Source organism: Taeniopygia guttata, chromosome 6, assembly GCF_048771995.1.
Source record: "Taeniopygia guttata chromosome 6, bTaeGut7.mat, whole genome shotgun sequence".
Taxonomy (NCBI): Eukaryota; Metazoa; Chordata; class Aves; order Passeriformes; family Estrildidae; genus Taeniopygia; species Taeniopygia guttata.
In genome coordinates this window covers 21381515-21395570 of record NC_133031.1, presented here as the reverse complement: position 1 = coordinate 21395570, position 14056 = coordinate 21381515, and the positions used below count along the sequence as shown (strand labels likewise).

The window sequence follows — 14056 nt, the reverse complement described above, 5'->3', positions numbered from 1 at the left end:
GGGATCCGCGCGGCCCCGACGGCGGGTGCGGGCCGGGAGCGCTGCGGGACCGCCCCGGCTGCCGCTGCGGGCCGGGGAGCCGGGGCCGTGGGGCCTGCGGAGCGGGGCTGGGGCGCTCCCTGGTCGGGGAGCCCGGAACGGGACTCGCTACCTGGGCGGGCTGGCCCGAGGGGGCTGCCGGCGGGGCGGAGCGGGTGCCCCGCTCGCAGGAGCGCCCGGAGGAGCTGGGCGGGGGCGGGATGGGGGCGCCGGGCCCCAGCTCCGGGGCTGCCCCGCCGCCGCCCCGAGCCCCTCGGCCGCTGTCCCCGGCCCTCCCGCGCCAATCACCGCACTTGGCCGCGCTGCTTAAATATGCAGCGGATACGTCATCTCCGAAGGTGGATCGGGCGTAAGTGGCCAATATCTATATAAATGTGGCCGAGGGGCGAAGCGGCAGCAGGAGGCGAGCGGGGCCAGGCGGGCAGCAGCCGGCAGGGCCCGTCGCGCAGCGCCCGCAGCCGAGTCCGGGGCGCCGGCCGCCCGTGCCCGACAGCCGCGCCGCCCGCCCCGTCCCCGCCGCCGCAGGACGATGCCGGCCGGGCCCTCCTGGCCCGAGGCGGCGGCGCTGGTGCTGCTGGTCCTGGCTCTGCTGGTCACCCTGTGCCGGCACCTGTGGGCGCTGCGCTGGAGCCTCAGCCGAGACCGCGCCAGCGCCCTGCCCCTGCCCAAGGGCTCCATGGGCTGGCCCTTCTTCGGGGAGACTCTGCACTGGCTGCTCCAGGTGAGGCGCCGGGGCACGGGGCGGGCTGGGAAGGGGCTGGCGGGAGCCACGGGCTGACCCGCAGCTCGTCCCCAGGGCTCCCGCTTCCACAGCTCTCGGCGGGAGAGGTATGGAAACGTCTTCAAGACCCACCTCCTGGGCCGGCCTGTGGTGCGGGTGACAGGCGCTGAGAACATCCGCAAGATCCTGCTGGGTGAGCATACGCTGGTCAGCACACAGTGGCCCCAAAGCACCCAGATCATCCTGGGCTCCCATACTCTGCTCAGTTCCACCGGTGACCAGCACCGCCAGCGCCGCAAGGTGAGCCTCACAGCCACCCTGACAGGGCACACAGCCCAGGCAGCATCTCCGGCCCAGCCCTGGGCCTCTGTGCCATATGTGCTCCCCCTGCTTTAACTACCTGCCTCTCTTCCTCCTTCTCCTAGATCCTGGCCAGAGTCTTCAGCCGTGCCGCCCTGGAGAGCTACCTGCCGCGCATCCAGAAGGTTGTGAGCTGGGAGCTGCGGGGCTGGTGCATGGAGCCAGGCTCTATCGCAGTTTATTCCTCCGCTAAAACCTTAACTTTCCGCATTGCAGCTCGCATTCTGCTGGGGCTCCGCCTGGAGGAAAAGCAGTTCAAGGATTTGGCCAAAACTTTTGAACAGCTGGTGGAGAACCTCTTCTCCTTGCCCCTCAACATACCCTTCAGTGGGCTGCGCAAGGTACTGCCGCCTGCACTGCTCCCTCTGCCTGGGGCAGGGCCAGCGCCCTGGCAGCACAGACCCCCTGTCCCTAGGCCCACCAAGGGACATTTCTGATGGGCCAGGACATCTGCAACACCCCATTCTAGGTCTGAGGGCTTGATGTCTTACCTACCCTAGCCAATTCCCCTTCTCTCTGCACTTCTCACCTGCTCCTGGCTGGCTTTCAACACCTCTGGGCACTGGCTCCAACTCATTGTACAGTGTAGGGCTCCTCTTCTCCCTCATCCCATATGTTGCCTCTGGTGAGTCCATCATGTCTGGCCCTGTCCCATCTTATCCCATCTGAGCTCATGTCAGCCCATGGCAGAGGGGTGTGTGGGCATAAGCACAAAGACAGGTGGGCACAGCGCACCTCAGCTTAGCACCTCCTCCGAAACTCAGGCAGTCTGGGAACCTGAGACTCTCTTCTGGTCCTCAGTCCCTTGTCCAGCAGCCCAAAGACAACCCAGGGAGAGGGACAGTCTTCTCTGCCTTTTTCAACCTGCAGTTTCTTCCCTGCTGCTCTGCCCCTCTTTGCCTGCCTTTCCACACTCCTGCTCTAGGTATAGGTCCTGTGTACCATTCTTCCTCTCCCATTTCTCCCTCCTCTGGCTTTGGGTTCTCCACCCTTACCACAGCTGAAGTCTCCTGTCCACTTTAGCCCCTCATCTCTTACTTTCACTGTGAGCTCTGCCCGGTTGGATCACCTTACCCAGTCAGTTCCAGTTCTCCCTCAGCCTCCCTGCTACTCTTCATCAAAGCTCTTGTTTTCCCTGTCCAGTTTCCCTTTACAGGTTGTCACCAGTATGAGCTTTCATCCCCCCTGCCCTCTTTTAGGTCAGCCAAAGCCTGTCTGGCCCCAGACCAACATCTTCAACTTGCCTTTAGGTCCCCTTGGCTTTCTCCTCACTCCCTGCCCAGTTTACTTTGTCCAATCCTTCCCATCTCAAATCTAAGCCTTTTTATCTTCTTCCCAATATTTGGCCATGGCCATTTTTAATTTCAAATTTCTGGCCCTTCTGGCTTTTGCAGGACACATTTTTATAGTCGTACACTGTGTGATTCCATCCATCCCACTTTGCAAAGGCATTGCTGATCACTTGCTGAGATCTTACCTGAATGTTTTGCTGCACTGGAGTGCAACACACCTGAAAATGATCTGACTGTGATTAATGTGTCTTTATCCACTGTATCCTTGTAAAACCATTCAGGCCTTGCTGTCTGGACTCAGTTTTCTTGCTACCTTCTCTTGTCCCTTGGAATAAGCTTCTTTTGGACCTGACACAGCTGTAGATTTGCTCAGTGCAGATGCCTCTGAACTTGGTAGCTTGAGTTTACTGCTGTCTTTTCCTCCCAGAGAGTTTCTTGGGACTTGTTGCATTTGATTCACAACAGCAGGGCAGCAGAATATACACCATTTCCCCCCCAGACTGCTGCCTCTTGCAAGGCTCTGGGGCTGGACAGCAGATTAAACAGTTCTTGCTGTTACAGGTCCTGGGATTAAGGATCACTACACTTGGGTTCCCCTGGTCTCTCTAGAGAGGGGGGCAGTTCCTAAGGTTCTCTTGAACTGTGTGTGCCTCTCACAGGGAATCAAAGCACGGGACATGCTACATAAGTTTATGGAGAAGGCTATACAGGAAAAACTGCAGAGAAGCAACCCAGAAGACCACAGTGATGCTCTGGATTTCATAATGAACAGTGCCAAGGAGCATGGCAAAGAATTCACCATGCAGGAGCTAAAGGTAAGGAGAACCTCTGCCTTGAAGTGCCACTCCTGACTCGGTGGCTGTTTGAGAGACATGGGCTGGGGGCCAGGAGGAGGCTTGTGTGGGGACCACCCCCAGCTGCTGGCTCCTGGCCCCCTCTTACCAGCAGTGAGGACACCAGCTCCTGCACTCCTCACACTCTTATGCCCTCGTAGGCTTGTGTCTCTTTGCATTGGAAGGGACTCTTTTAAAAGTGAATGGGTGCCCCTTCTACTTTTCCTCTTCGTGGCCACCAGCCTTCAGCCTGATGTAGGATGCTGGGTGGGTTATGTGGCTGTGTTAAGGCTCTGCATGTCTGCACTCAGTAACCTCCAGGACACTCTCTTGGAAATATTCAAAGCTACTTGTGTGCTTCTCAAACACAGCCTTGCTTTTTGTTCAAATGATCTGGTAAGACAGTTTTCCCAGAAATTTTCCTGAATACACTGTGATTTGTACTGCTGCCATGAACTCACCAGGGTCCTTGAAATGTAAAGGTCATTAAAAAGATGTTGTTTTGCCAACAATACTGTTTTAAAATATTTTAAACCTTGGGAAGATTTGAAAAGCCCATCCTGCATAATAATGTTGTCACTGGCTGGGTGTAATGCTGCCCATTCTGCCTCCCAAGACAGGGACAGTACTGGTAAAGAAACTTGGGGATATCCTGCCTTCCAGTCACTGGTTCTGCTGGTCTTGCAGAAGCAGGGAGGGAAAGTTGTGACAGCGGCTGTGACACAAGTTCTGCAGCAGCACTGTCAGAGGTTGATGCAAAGAGCAGAAGGGCTGTTATTTCAAACCTAAGAGCTTGCCCTAAATTCCTTGCATGCTATTGAAATGTCTTGGGGTTTAATTGCATGTGGTGGAACTGAGAGGTTTCTTTTCATCTGTGTCTGCTACCTTGTGAATGTAAAAATTGCTGCTAATGCCTGCAGGAGGTGTGATAGGGGTTGACAGGAATCTGTTGTTCCAGGGGTTTTATTTCAGCTGAAAGATGCCCTTGAGAGCTGCTCTTTGGCAAAAGCATCTAGACCAGCCAATATATGGCACTAGGGATGGTAGGAAAGAGTAATTTTGTTACATTATCCTTAATTTTATCAGATTTGAATCCAAGTACCTTCAATCTTCAAGTGTTCCTCTCTGTGTTTGTGGCTTCACCTCTCCAGTACCGGTTGTGTCAGAACAATTTAAAGTCCAGACACACTCGTGTGAAAGGAAACTGCTCTGTGTCCCTGGGCTGGAGCAGTTAGTGCTTGCTCCTCTTGCCTCCCCTTGCTCCTCTTTACTCCTAGGGTGGAGCAGTTAGTCCTCTGTAATACCAGTCAGGTTCCAGGCCTTCCAGGGGGGCATCTCCTGGTACTCCTGCCTTTGGCTTCTCCTTGGCTTTTGTCTCTGGCCTGAAGCCTCAGCGCTCCCAGCCCTGTGCTATGGGGCCACTGGCACCTTCAGATGGTGCCGTAGGTTTGAGCATTATGGTTGCTGTCAGAGATGTGTCATGCTGTGAATGAGCTCTGGGCAACCCTTAACTTTTGGGAAACTGTTTGCAAAAGTTGGTCAGAGGGTGCTGCAAACAGCCCCCAGCAGCCTGGCATGAGCTGTTCCATATAGGCCCTGCAGACAAAGGCTGGGAGGCTGCGAGGGGACTTTGGGCAAGGCACATATTACACATTTGACTGTGCTGTGGTCCATCTATCTGAGCTGATTAATTTCCTAACTTGTTACAGATACATCTGCTGTGGAGATACTGGGAACTCTGCTGTGCTTCAGACTGTACAGCTTGAAAAGCAAGTCCTTTGCCTGGTGTGTGCTCCCTGAAGTGCTTCTGGCTACAGCACTTCCCAGGCTGACCTGCTCTAGCAGAGAGGTCTTTATGCTTTTGACTCTTGCCTTGAGTCTCCTCCCAGATAAGATCAATCATAACTGGAGATGGATCAAATGCAACCCATTTTAGCTGCCAGCACATCTAGAATTTGTGCATAAACCACTGCCCATATCCACTGCCTGGACAGAAAAGTAAAAGCTGGGTGCAGAGGGGAATTGGCAGATGATGATAAAAAGCGTAATACTTGAAATGGACTTCACTCAATGTGCTATAATGCATGCTAAAGTGCTGCCTTGAAATTGGTAAATCTTGTGAGGAAAACTCAGAAGAGCTGGATTGGAGGTGATGTGTACTCATTCCAGCTGTGGTTCTGCAGCAGTCACATGGCAAGTGGATGTCAGTTCATACAGAAATACTTTGATCCCTGCCAACCCAGGACATGTGCAGGTTTGGGGAGAGCAGAGTGGAGGCCAGGGCCCCCTGCACAGGGGAATAACCTGAAAAAGGTGAGAACAGTCTGAGAGACAATTACTTTGAAATGTTATTCAAACTTGTCATTTTTTATTCCTCTCCCAGGAATCAGCAATTGAGCTCATATTTGCTGCTTTTTTCACCACGGCTAGCGCTAGCACCTCTCTGATCCTCCTGCTATTGAAGCACCCCTCAGTGATTGAAAAAATAAGGCAGGAGCTGATGTCCCATGAGTTGTACCAGCAGAGTGAGTGCTGCCCTGCAGGACCCTCCCTGGACACCCTGACCACCCAGAGCAGGGACAGAGAGAAACCACTTTCCCACCCCATGGCCAAAGACATTCACAAGGACCAGAGCCAACCCCCAGCCCCAGTGGAGGAAGATTCCCTCCAGCCCAGTGCCCTGCTGGAGCCCACTGTCCCCCGGAGCAACCCCTGCCCTGGCCCCCAGCTCCCGGCACCGCCGGGGCAAAGCTGTCACTGCGCCGCAGAGATCAGCCTGGAGAAGCTGAGCCGCCTGCGCTACCTGGACTGTGTGATTAAGGAGGTGCTGCGAGTGCTGCCCCCAGTCTCCGGAGGCTACAGGACGGCACTGCAGACTTTTGAGCTCGATGTAAGTGCCTCGCACTCTGGCAGGCTGGTAAAGAGCTGCTGCCAGCCGTTGTGAGCAAGCACCCTGTGTCCTGCACAGTGGTGGTGCTTGGCAGTGCAGCTCACCGGGAAGTATCGCCCAGCAACTTCTCTGGGTCCCACTTGGGCTGGGGAGAAAAGGAACTGTAGAGCAGGTGGGCAGTGCAGTGGAGCTGTCTGCAGGCACCTCTGCTCCAGTAGCACAGGTATGTAACAGTCCTCTCCTCCCTCTTCTCTCCCTTCCCCAGGGCTACCAGATCCCCAAAGGCTGGAGCGTCATGTACAGCATCCGTGACACACACGAGACAGCTGCTGTCTACCAGAGCCCCCCCAGCAGCTTTGACCCAGAGCGCTTCGGTGCCGGCCGGCCAGAGGCTGCAGGCCGGTTCCACTACATCCCCTTCGGTGGAGGGGCACGGAGCTGCATCGGGAAGGAGCTGGCACAGGCCATCCTCAAGCTGCTGGCCATTGAGCTGGTCAGCACAGCCCGCTGGGAGCTGGCCACCCCTGGCTACCCCACCATGCAGACCGTGCCCATCGTGCACCCTGTCGATGATGGGCTGCAGCTCTACTTCCACCCCCTGCAGCCCAGCCAAGGCCACGAGGCCTGAGCCAGTGAGGGGTGCACTGCTCCCCTCAGCTCTGGGGCTGATGCCCCTCCACAGCTGCCAGGAGCAGGTTTCTGCTGTCCCAGGCTGGGAATGCTACTGGGTCACTGCCAAACAAAACCTTAAAGGTCTTTCTATTTTTTCTCTCCTGGTGTAGAAGCTGGTAGGGTGTGCAGGGTGCTGCAGTAGGTGTCCTGCAGAGTCCCACTCCTGAGCACTGGGGCAAAACCTGCTGAAGCTGCTGGCAGGGTGTATATGCCATGGGGGCTCAGTCAGCCCCTGCCCCATACAGGCCCCCAGCTACCAGGGATGGGGAGCAAAACTCCCAGACCCACAGCTAAGACTCCCAGGGTTATCTCCTGTAGGTGTGTTATAGGAGAAGCAGGGCAAGCATCCTGCACACTTGTAGCTTTTTAGATGAAAAAAGAGGCTCTGCAGGAAAACACAAGCCAGAGTTGCCCAATCCCCAGCATCAACTCTAGATAGAGTAATAGGGTGTAAAGTGCTTTTTATTGTAAATATTTAATCTCATTCATGCACTTCCCATTAGAGCTGGCACAAAGAGGATATCTCTCATTCACCCACTCCTAGTAGCACTGTGCTGCTGCTTGGGGTCTGCCCTGAAGCCATCTCTGAGGTCTCCCCAGGATATTCTCTCCAGCCACAACCTGCCCGTGGGATTGGACTGAAGCAGGGGGAGGGGGCTTTGGGGAACAAATGTTTAGAACGGAGACGTTTCTGAATATGTCTGATTTGTGGTAGAAGGTCCCTTGTTCCTGATGATGCTCTTCACATTGCAGAGGGGATATTTGCAAGGTGACACAGGCCCTGTGGTAGCTGGCTGGCTGGCCAGACTGACTGTCACCTCTGTCAGCCCAGCTCTGCCAGGGAAAGTGTCAGGACAGCAGTTCCATACATCCATCCAGGGGGTGGTACCCAAGGCTAACCGTGGGTGCTGAGGGCACCCTTTTAGATGGCTTTTGAGTACCCCTACAGGATATTTCTCTCTCATGTAAAATAAAATTTAGTCCTGTTGTTTGTGTACTGAGAACAGAGCTGGGCCCAGGTCCTTGATCTGCAATTATGTGTTTATACGTTTCTTTCAACTTCACTTCTACTCCCTACTGTCATGCATTCTGTGTGAATGCAGTGGGAAAATAATCCTCTGTGTCCCTCTAGAGCATCCCATGCCTGATGGTGTCATGAGCTCTGTGTGAAGAACCAGTTTGACCTGTGAGGGCCAAAACATGGCACGAAGATAGTGTCCCTTTGGAAAGGCCCTGGGGAGCTCTCCAATCTCCTGAAACTCTGTCATCATTCTGCTTTGCTGCTAGAGATGGCCTTGCCCTGGCCAATCCTCCTTGCCTGTCTGTGCTGGGGCACTGCAGCAGGGCATGTGCTGGCATTTACTGTGCAGCGACCACCGCACCACCTTGGGCAGAAACCCGGTTCCCAAATGTGACAAGTCAAATCTGGAAGAGGTTGAACTGCAGGGCTGAGTTAAGTGCTATTGGCAAGCCGACCTGTAGTGAACCAGAGCCTCTGGCCCTCCTGACCTTGTCCTGAAAGGTGAATCTTTTTGCCTATCAGAGGTGAAATCAGTAGATGGTGGCTTGCAAGTGGCAATGACTAACTTTAATTAGCAGGAGCTGCTGGCTGGCTGAGACCGCAGGCGATTCAGGGTCTCACCGCGGGCAGGGCTCGGGCAGGGCTTGGGCAGGGCTGGGCCTGCAGCGTCCAGCACCCTGTGCAGGAAGGTCAGGGCTCCTCCAGCAGCGCACTTAAAAATTACCCTGAGCGCCAACAAGCCCGCTGAAAAATGTAACATGAATCTAGTTTAAAAAAAAAAAAAAAGAAACAAAAAGAAACTGATAAACTGATTTTGTTTGCAGATAAACACAAGCATTTACAAATGAAGTGTAATAATTGTTACTTGTAATCAAAGTTTGTTCATATTAGGCTGTTAATTTCTTGACCCCCTTCCAAGATGTTTTTAATTATCCCATTCACTCTTTACCATTTGATTCTTTTCAAGCCGATGGCTGGGGAATACACAGCTGGGAAGATAATAAAGCCTTCCTGTGGCAATTATCGGTGCTCAGGCCACCGTATCTCGTTATTTTGATAGACAGTGAACTTGGCGCGATTGCCGGCCGGGTTCACGCAGATGTCACGGTCCGTGTTGTAGGTCACAAGCAGGTCAGCGCCCGGCAAGGGGAGAGCGCCGGGTCAGGGCGCGGCCGCCGCTCCCGGCCAGCGCCGGCCGGGCTGCGCGGAACCGGCCGGGCCCGCGGCGAGCCCCGAGGGGCTACTGCCCCCGGGGCCGGGCGAGTACCCTCGGGGGGCTCCCTCCTGGGCTAGGGGCTGCGGAGGCGGGCAGCCCCGCTCCAACAAGGCATCGTAAGGAGAGGGCGGGTCTCGTGTGATGCGTTGATTGTTAGAAAAATAATAAAAAGTGACATCACCCTCTCCCCTACACAGACACAAAACTTCCAGCGTTTATTGAGCTTGTCTCGGAACTAGAAAGCAAAAGTAACAGGGTAAAAGATAAAAACCGTAAAGAAAAAAAAGTGTTTTGGCAGCAGCCGTGGTCGGCGGAGAGCTCCGCGCCCTGCAGCCGCGGTCCGCGCCGGGTGCCCCTTCCCCAGCGGCCGGCGGCTCCTGCCCGGCGCCAGCAGCAGCTGCAGGCAGCGCAGCCCTCCCGCTGCCCCGCTCCTGCCCGGAGCCGCCGCTCCCGTCCGGAGAGCAGCGCCGGTGCCCGCCCGCCAACCCCCTCTCGCCGCGGCTGCAGGCGGGGTGCCCGGCCGTGCCCAGCGCCTCTTCCCGGCCGCGGCAGCCCCGACGGGACGCCGGAGAGCCTCAGGCGAGGGCGGGCAGTGGATCCCGGGGAGCTGGGAACGGCGAGTTTCGTGTTTCCTTTCCGCGCTCACCTTCTTTTCCCTCGGTGACCCGCGCTTGAACCTGCATCGGGAGGCTGAGACGGACTGCTGCCGGCGGCTCCTTCCTCCACGGCCGGCAGAAATACAAGCCGCGCCTTTCGAGGCGAACCAGGGGACAGCGGAGGCTCCTCCGCCGATGCGCAGGCACAGCTGCGGCTCTGCTCAGGGAGTCTCCGGGCTGCCCCAGCACGGGGGACCGTCCGCTCCGGCTGCCCCACGGTCCCGGCCCGGTGTCTCCCGGGTCCGGCCGCTATCTCGCCGTTCCCAGCCGACGACGGTGGCGGGCGGACGCAGGAGCTCCGCAGAGTGCATCGGCGCCGGGAGGTAGCGCCGCGGGGTAGGTGACTCCGGGCTGCCAGGTGCCGGCGCGGGAATTTCTGGGTGCAATCGCTGGTCTCGAAAGAGCATCGGCGATAAATCCGAGGACGAGGAGGCGGTGGTGGCCGACCACCGGCTGTCAGCTGTCGGCGGCGTCCCGCAGCCCACTCACCGAGCGCCGTGCAGGGTCAGCGAGCCCGGAGCCGCTGCCGCCGCCCCCGGCAGCACCTTTCCTTCACCGGCAGCGGTCTGCGGCGGATAGGATGCACTACGCAAAGCAAATAGTTAAAGATTTCGAGGGGAGGAGCCAGGCCGCAATCCGCAATTAAAGATGAACTTTGGGTGAACTAATTTATCGGACCAAGGTAGGGGTGGGCAGCAACCTGGGAAGGGTATAAAAGGCGGCCCGCGGCGAGCCCAGCCCGCGCACTCAGAGCTCCCGGGGGGCTGGGCGGGAGTCGCTCCCCAGTCATGGGCTTCTCCGCCCTAGTCGCCAGCGCCCTGTGCACCTTCCTGCTGCCCCTGCTACTCTTTCTGGCTGCCGTCAAGCTCTGGGACCTGTATTGCGTGAGCAGCCGCGACCCCAGCTGCCCGCTCCCGCTGCCCCCGGGCACCATGGGGCTCCCCTTCTTCGGGGAGACGCTGCAGCTGGTGCTGCAGGTAAGGCCAGGCGATGGCGCGGGGAGCGGAGAGGCGCCCCTCTGGAGCCAGAGCTCCTCGGGCGGCAGGGGAGGGAGATGAGCGGCAACTTTGACAGGCTCCCGTACCCAGGTGGGAAACAGCTGCTCTCCCTGCCACTTCCTCTTATGCTTTCTAAAATTTATTTTATCGTTTCCCCCCTCTCATCCCCTGTCTAGAGGCGGAAATTCCTGCAGATGAAACGCAGGAAATACGGCTTCATCTACAAGACTCACCTCTTTGGGCGGCCCACGGTACGGGTGATGGGCGCCGAGAACGTGCGGCACATCCTGCTGGGCGAGCACCGGCTCGTCTCCGTGCAGTGGCCCGCCTCGGTGCGGACCATCCTGGGCTCGGGCTGCCTCTCCAACCTCCACAACGGGCAGCACAAGCACCGCAAAAAGGTACGGGCCGACGGCGGGCGGGGAGCGGGCGTGGTCGCCTCGGGCGCGGCGGCTGAGCCTCTGTCCCGTTCCTCCTCGTCCCCCCGGGCAGGTGATCATGCGCGCCTTCTCCCGGGACGCCCTGCAGCACTACGTGCCCGTCATCCAGGAGGAGGTGAGCGCCTGCCTGGCGCGGTGGCTGGGCGCCGCCGGGCCCTGCCTGCTCGTGTACCCCGAGGTGAAGCGCCTCATGTTTCGCATTGCCATGAGAATCCTGCTGGGCTTCCAGCCCCGCCAGGCCAGCCCCGACGGCGAGCAGCAGCTGGTCGAGGCCTTCGAGGAGATGATCCGCAACCTCTTCTCCCTGCCCATCGATGTGCCGTTCAGTGGGCTCTACCGGGTAAGGCTCAGGTGGGCCAGGGCACGGGGGAATCGAGGCGGGAGGGATGACAGTACTAAGACCCAGACTGCTCTCCCTCCTGCTTGGTCAGGGCTTGCGGGCACGCAACATCATCCATGCCAAGATCGAGGAGAACATCCGTGCCAAGATGGCCCGCAAGGAGCCCGAGGGTGGCTACAAGGATGCGCTGCAGCTGCTGATGGAACACACCCAGGGTAACGGCGAGCAGCTCAACATGCAGGTAAGGTTCCTCAGGACCGGATTAATCTCTTTCCCTCAGGCTCTCTAAGTACATCATACTTACCTTGTGGGGACAAAAGGGAGATGCAGGAGATGCTCTCCCGATGAAATAAACCAGCTAGTGTTGAGGACTAGGGTGCAGAGGCTGCAGTCAGGCTGTTGGGTGGGGAGACATGCCCACAGGGAGCATAAGCACCACCAGCCACCTCTATCCAGACCCCTGGGTGTCTGTTCCAGTTTGGGGATGATGTACAGCATTGCAGTGATTGAGTGGTAGAGATACTGTGTTCAAGGCTCTTCTATCCTTTGTATAAGGAGCTGAAGGAGTCTGCCACAGAGCTGCTGTTCGGGGGCCATGAAACCACTGCTAGTGCTGCCACGTCGCTGATTGCCTTCCTAGGGCTCCACCATGAAGTCCTGCAGAAAGTGAGGAAAGAGCTGCAGGTCAAGGTTTGTGTCTTCCCTAGAGGCATTTCACAGGAGGGGGCAGTGGGAGGAAGGTACCTCGAGGACAGGAATCCCAGACAGGGCTGCCTTTGACCAGGTGGTGCCCTGCTTTTAGGGGTGTCAGGAAAATACTGCTTTTAGCTGAGGGGCAGCTGCTTTGCAGTGCCAGGAGCCCTGGCTGGGTGGTTCATGAATGTCATGGTAGCATTTTCCTTTCTAGGGGTTACTGTGCAGTTCCAACCAAGAGAAGCAGCTGGACATGGAGGTCTTGGAGCAGCTGAAGTACACAGGCTGTGTCATCAAAGAGACCCTCAGGCTGAGCCCGCCTGTTCCCGGAGGATTTCGGATTGCACTCAAGACCCTTGAGCTAAATGTAAGCAAGGTTTGGGCATAACTCCTCAGAGCAGCTGCAAAGTATTTTGTGTTCATGTAGCCTGTCTGCTTTAGAGTGACCTGCAGGAAGCCAGGAGGGGAGGGGAGGTGCACTGATGTGTCCTGTTCTGTAATTTCACATTATTTAACACAGCAAGGTGCTCCACATCTCCTTTCTGTTCTTTTTTATAGGGTTACCAAATCCCTAAAGGCTGGAATGTTATTTACAGTATCTGTGATACACATGATGTGGCAGATCTCTTTACCAACAAGGAAGAATTTAACCCAGATCGCTTCATGTCTCCATCTCCAGAGGACTCCTCTAGGTTCAGTTTCATTCCTTTTGGTGGGGGCTTGAGGAGCTGCGTGGGCAAAGAGTTTGCAAAAGTCCTTCTAAAAATATTTACAGTGGAGTTGGCTCGGAGCTGTGACTGGCAGCTGCTGAATGGACCTCCTACAATGAAAACGGGCCCCATAGTGTACCCTGTGGACAATCTGCCTACCAAATTCATAGGTTTCAGCGGCCAAATCTGAGAGCTCAACACTCACCTCCAAATGGATTTCTATACAGCATTCAATATGTACATAGTAACTTTTTATAGTAACAAAGGCCTTTAAATATTTAAAACTTGTAAATGTACAATAGTTATTTATGTCTTCTAAGTATTTCAAGAGGCTATGATATTTTTCCCCCAAGCACTACAATTATGGGTCTCTGATTCATAATTAGATAATGTTATTTCTATAGAAATAAGTTTTCCCCTATTTAAAAATATCATTGAGAGCTGGCCAGCTAAGTATTTGAAGACATTTCAGGATGGTGTATGTATTAAGAAATATCCGAAAAGCATTCAAAACAACAGTAACTAGCTACTCATCCAAATTACCTGAAATGGTTATTGTTTGAGAATGTTTTCAGTATTATTTGTGTCTAGATTGTATGTTTAATGTGTGAATTTTAAGTTTGATAATAAAGTTTATTTTTGATGATCCTCTGTATGAAGATCTGTGTGTATGCTAGAGAGTAACCTAATGGACGTGGCTCTAGGGTTTGAATGTAAAGCCAGATCTGCTTCTGTCAACAAGGTATTTGCTATTTTTGTGTTCCTAACTCTTCCCTCCTTCATGTATAGTTGCTCATGAGTAGTTAATTGTTATAAATTTTAGCTTGTAAATGCAAGAACAGTACAAAACCACATGCTTGCTGAAAACTGCATGGAGTGATGGCAAGTGCTACAGGTTTCCTTATCAAGCACATCATGTTGAGCCACAGTAAATAAGAAAGAAAAGGAAAGCAAAATAATGTCACATAAGTCTTTCTCTGGAGCTAGCTGAGGAAAAAAAATCCATAAATGTCCTCTCCTCCCATATTACTGCTGACCTGTGTAAACACACCACTGAATCTTGTTCTGTGTTGAGCTTGCTGGCTATGAATCTTTACTTACGAAGGTGTCTCTTATCAGCTGATAGAGCAAATAAAATCTGCTTATTTCCCTTGAAATGCAACAGCTCTGACTAG

At 55.1% G+C, this 14056-nt stretch overlaps 2 protein-coding genes across 2 annotated transcripts; both read left to right on the top strand.

Annotated features, from left to right (window-relative positions):
* The first annotated feature begins 26 nt into the window (after positions 1–26).
* On the top strand, positions 27–8857 carry CYP26C1 (cytochrome P450 family 26 subfamily C member 1). The gene is made up of 6 exons (XM_002189751.6): positions 27–760; positions 836–1060; positions 1186–1461; positions 3072–3227; positions 5629–6135; positions 6401–8857. Exons 1-6 carry the CDS (start codon positions 569–571, stop codon positions 6761–6763), a joined length of 1719 nt encoding a protein of 572 aa, XP_002189787.6. The 5' UTR covers positions 27–568; the 3' UTR covers positions 6764–8857.
* A 1615-nt stretch (positions 8858–10472) lies between these two features.
* CYP26A1 (cytochrome P450 family 26 subfamily A member 1) lies at positions 10473–13096 on the top strand. Its single transcript, NM_001279262.1, is given in 7 exon segments — positions 10473–10677; positions 10875–11099; positions 11191–11478; positions 11570–11719; positions 12034–12168; positions 12386–12538; positions 12730–13096. Coding segments are annotated over 7 exon segments (1482 nt in total). The 5' UTR covers positions 10473–10488; the 3' UTR covers positions 13072–13096.
* Positions 13097–14056: the final 960 nt, after the last annotated feature.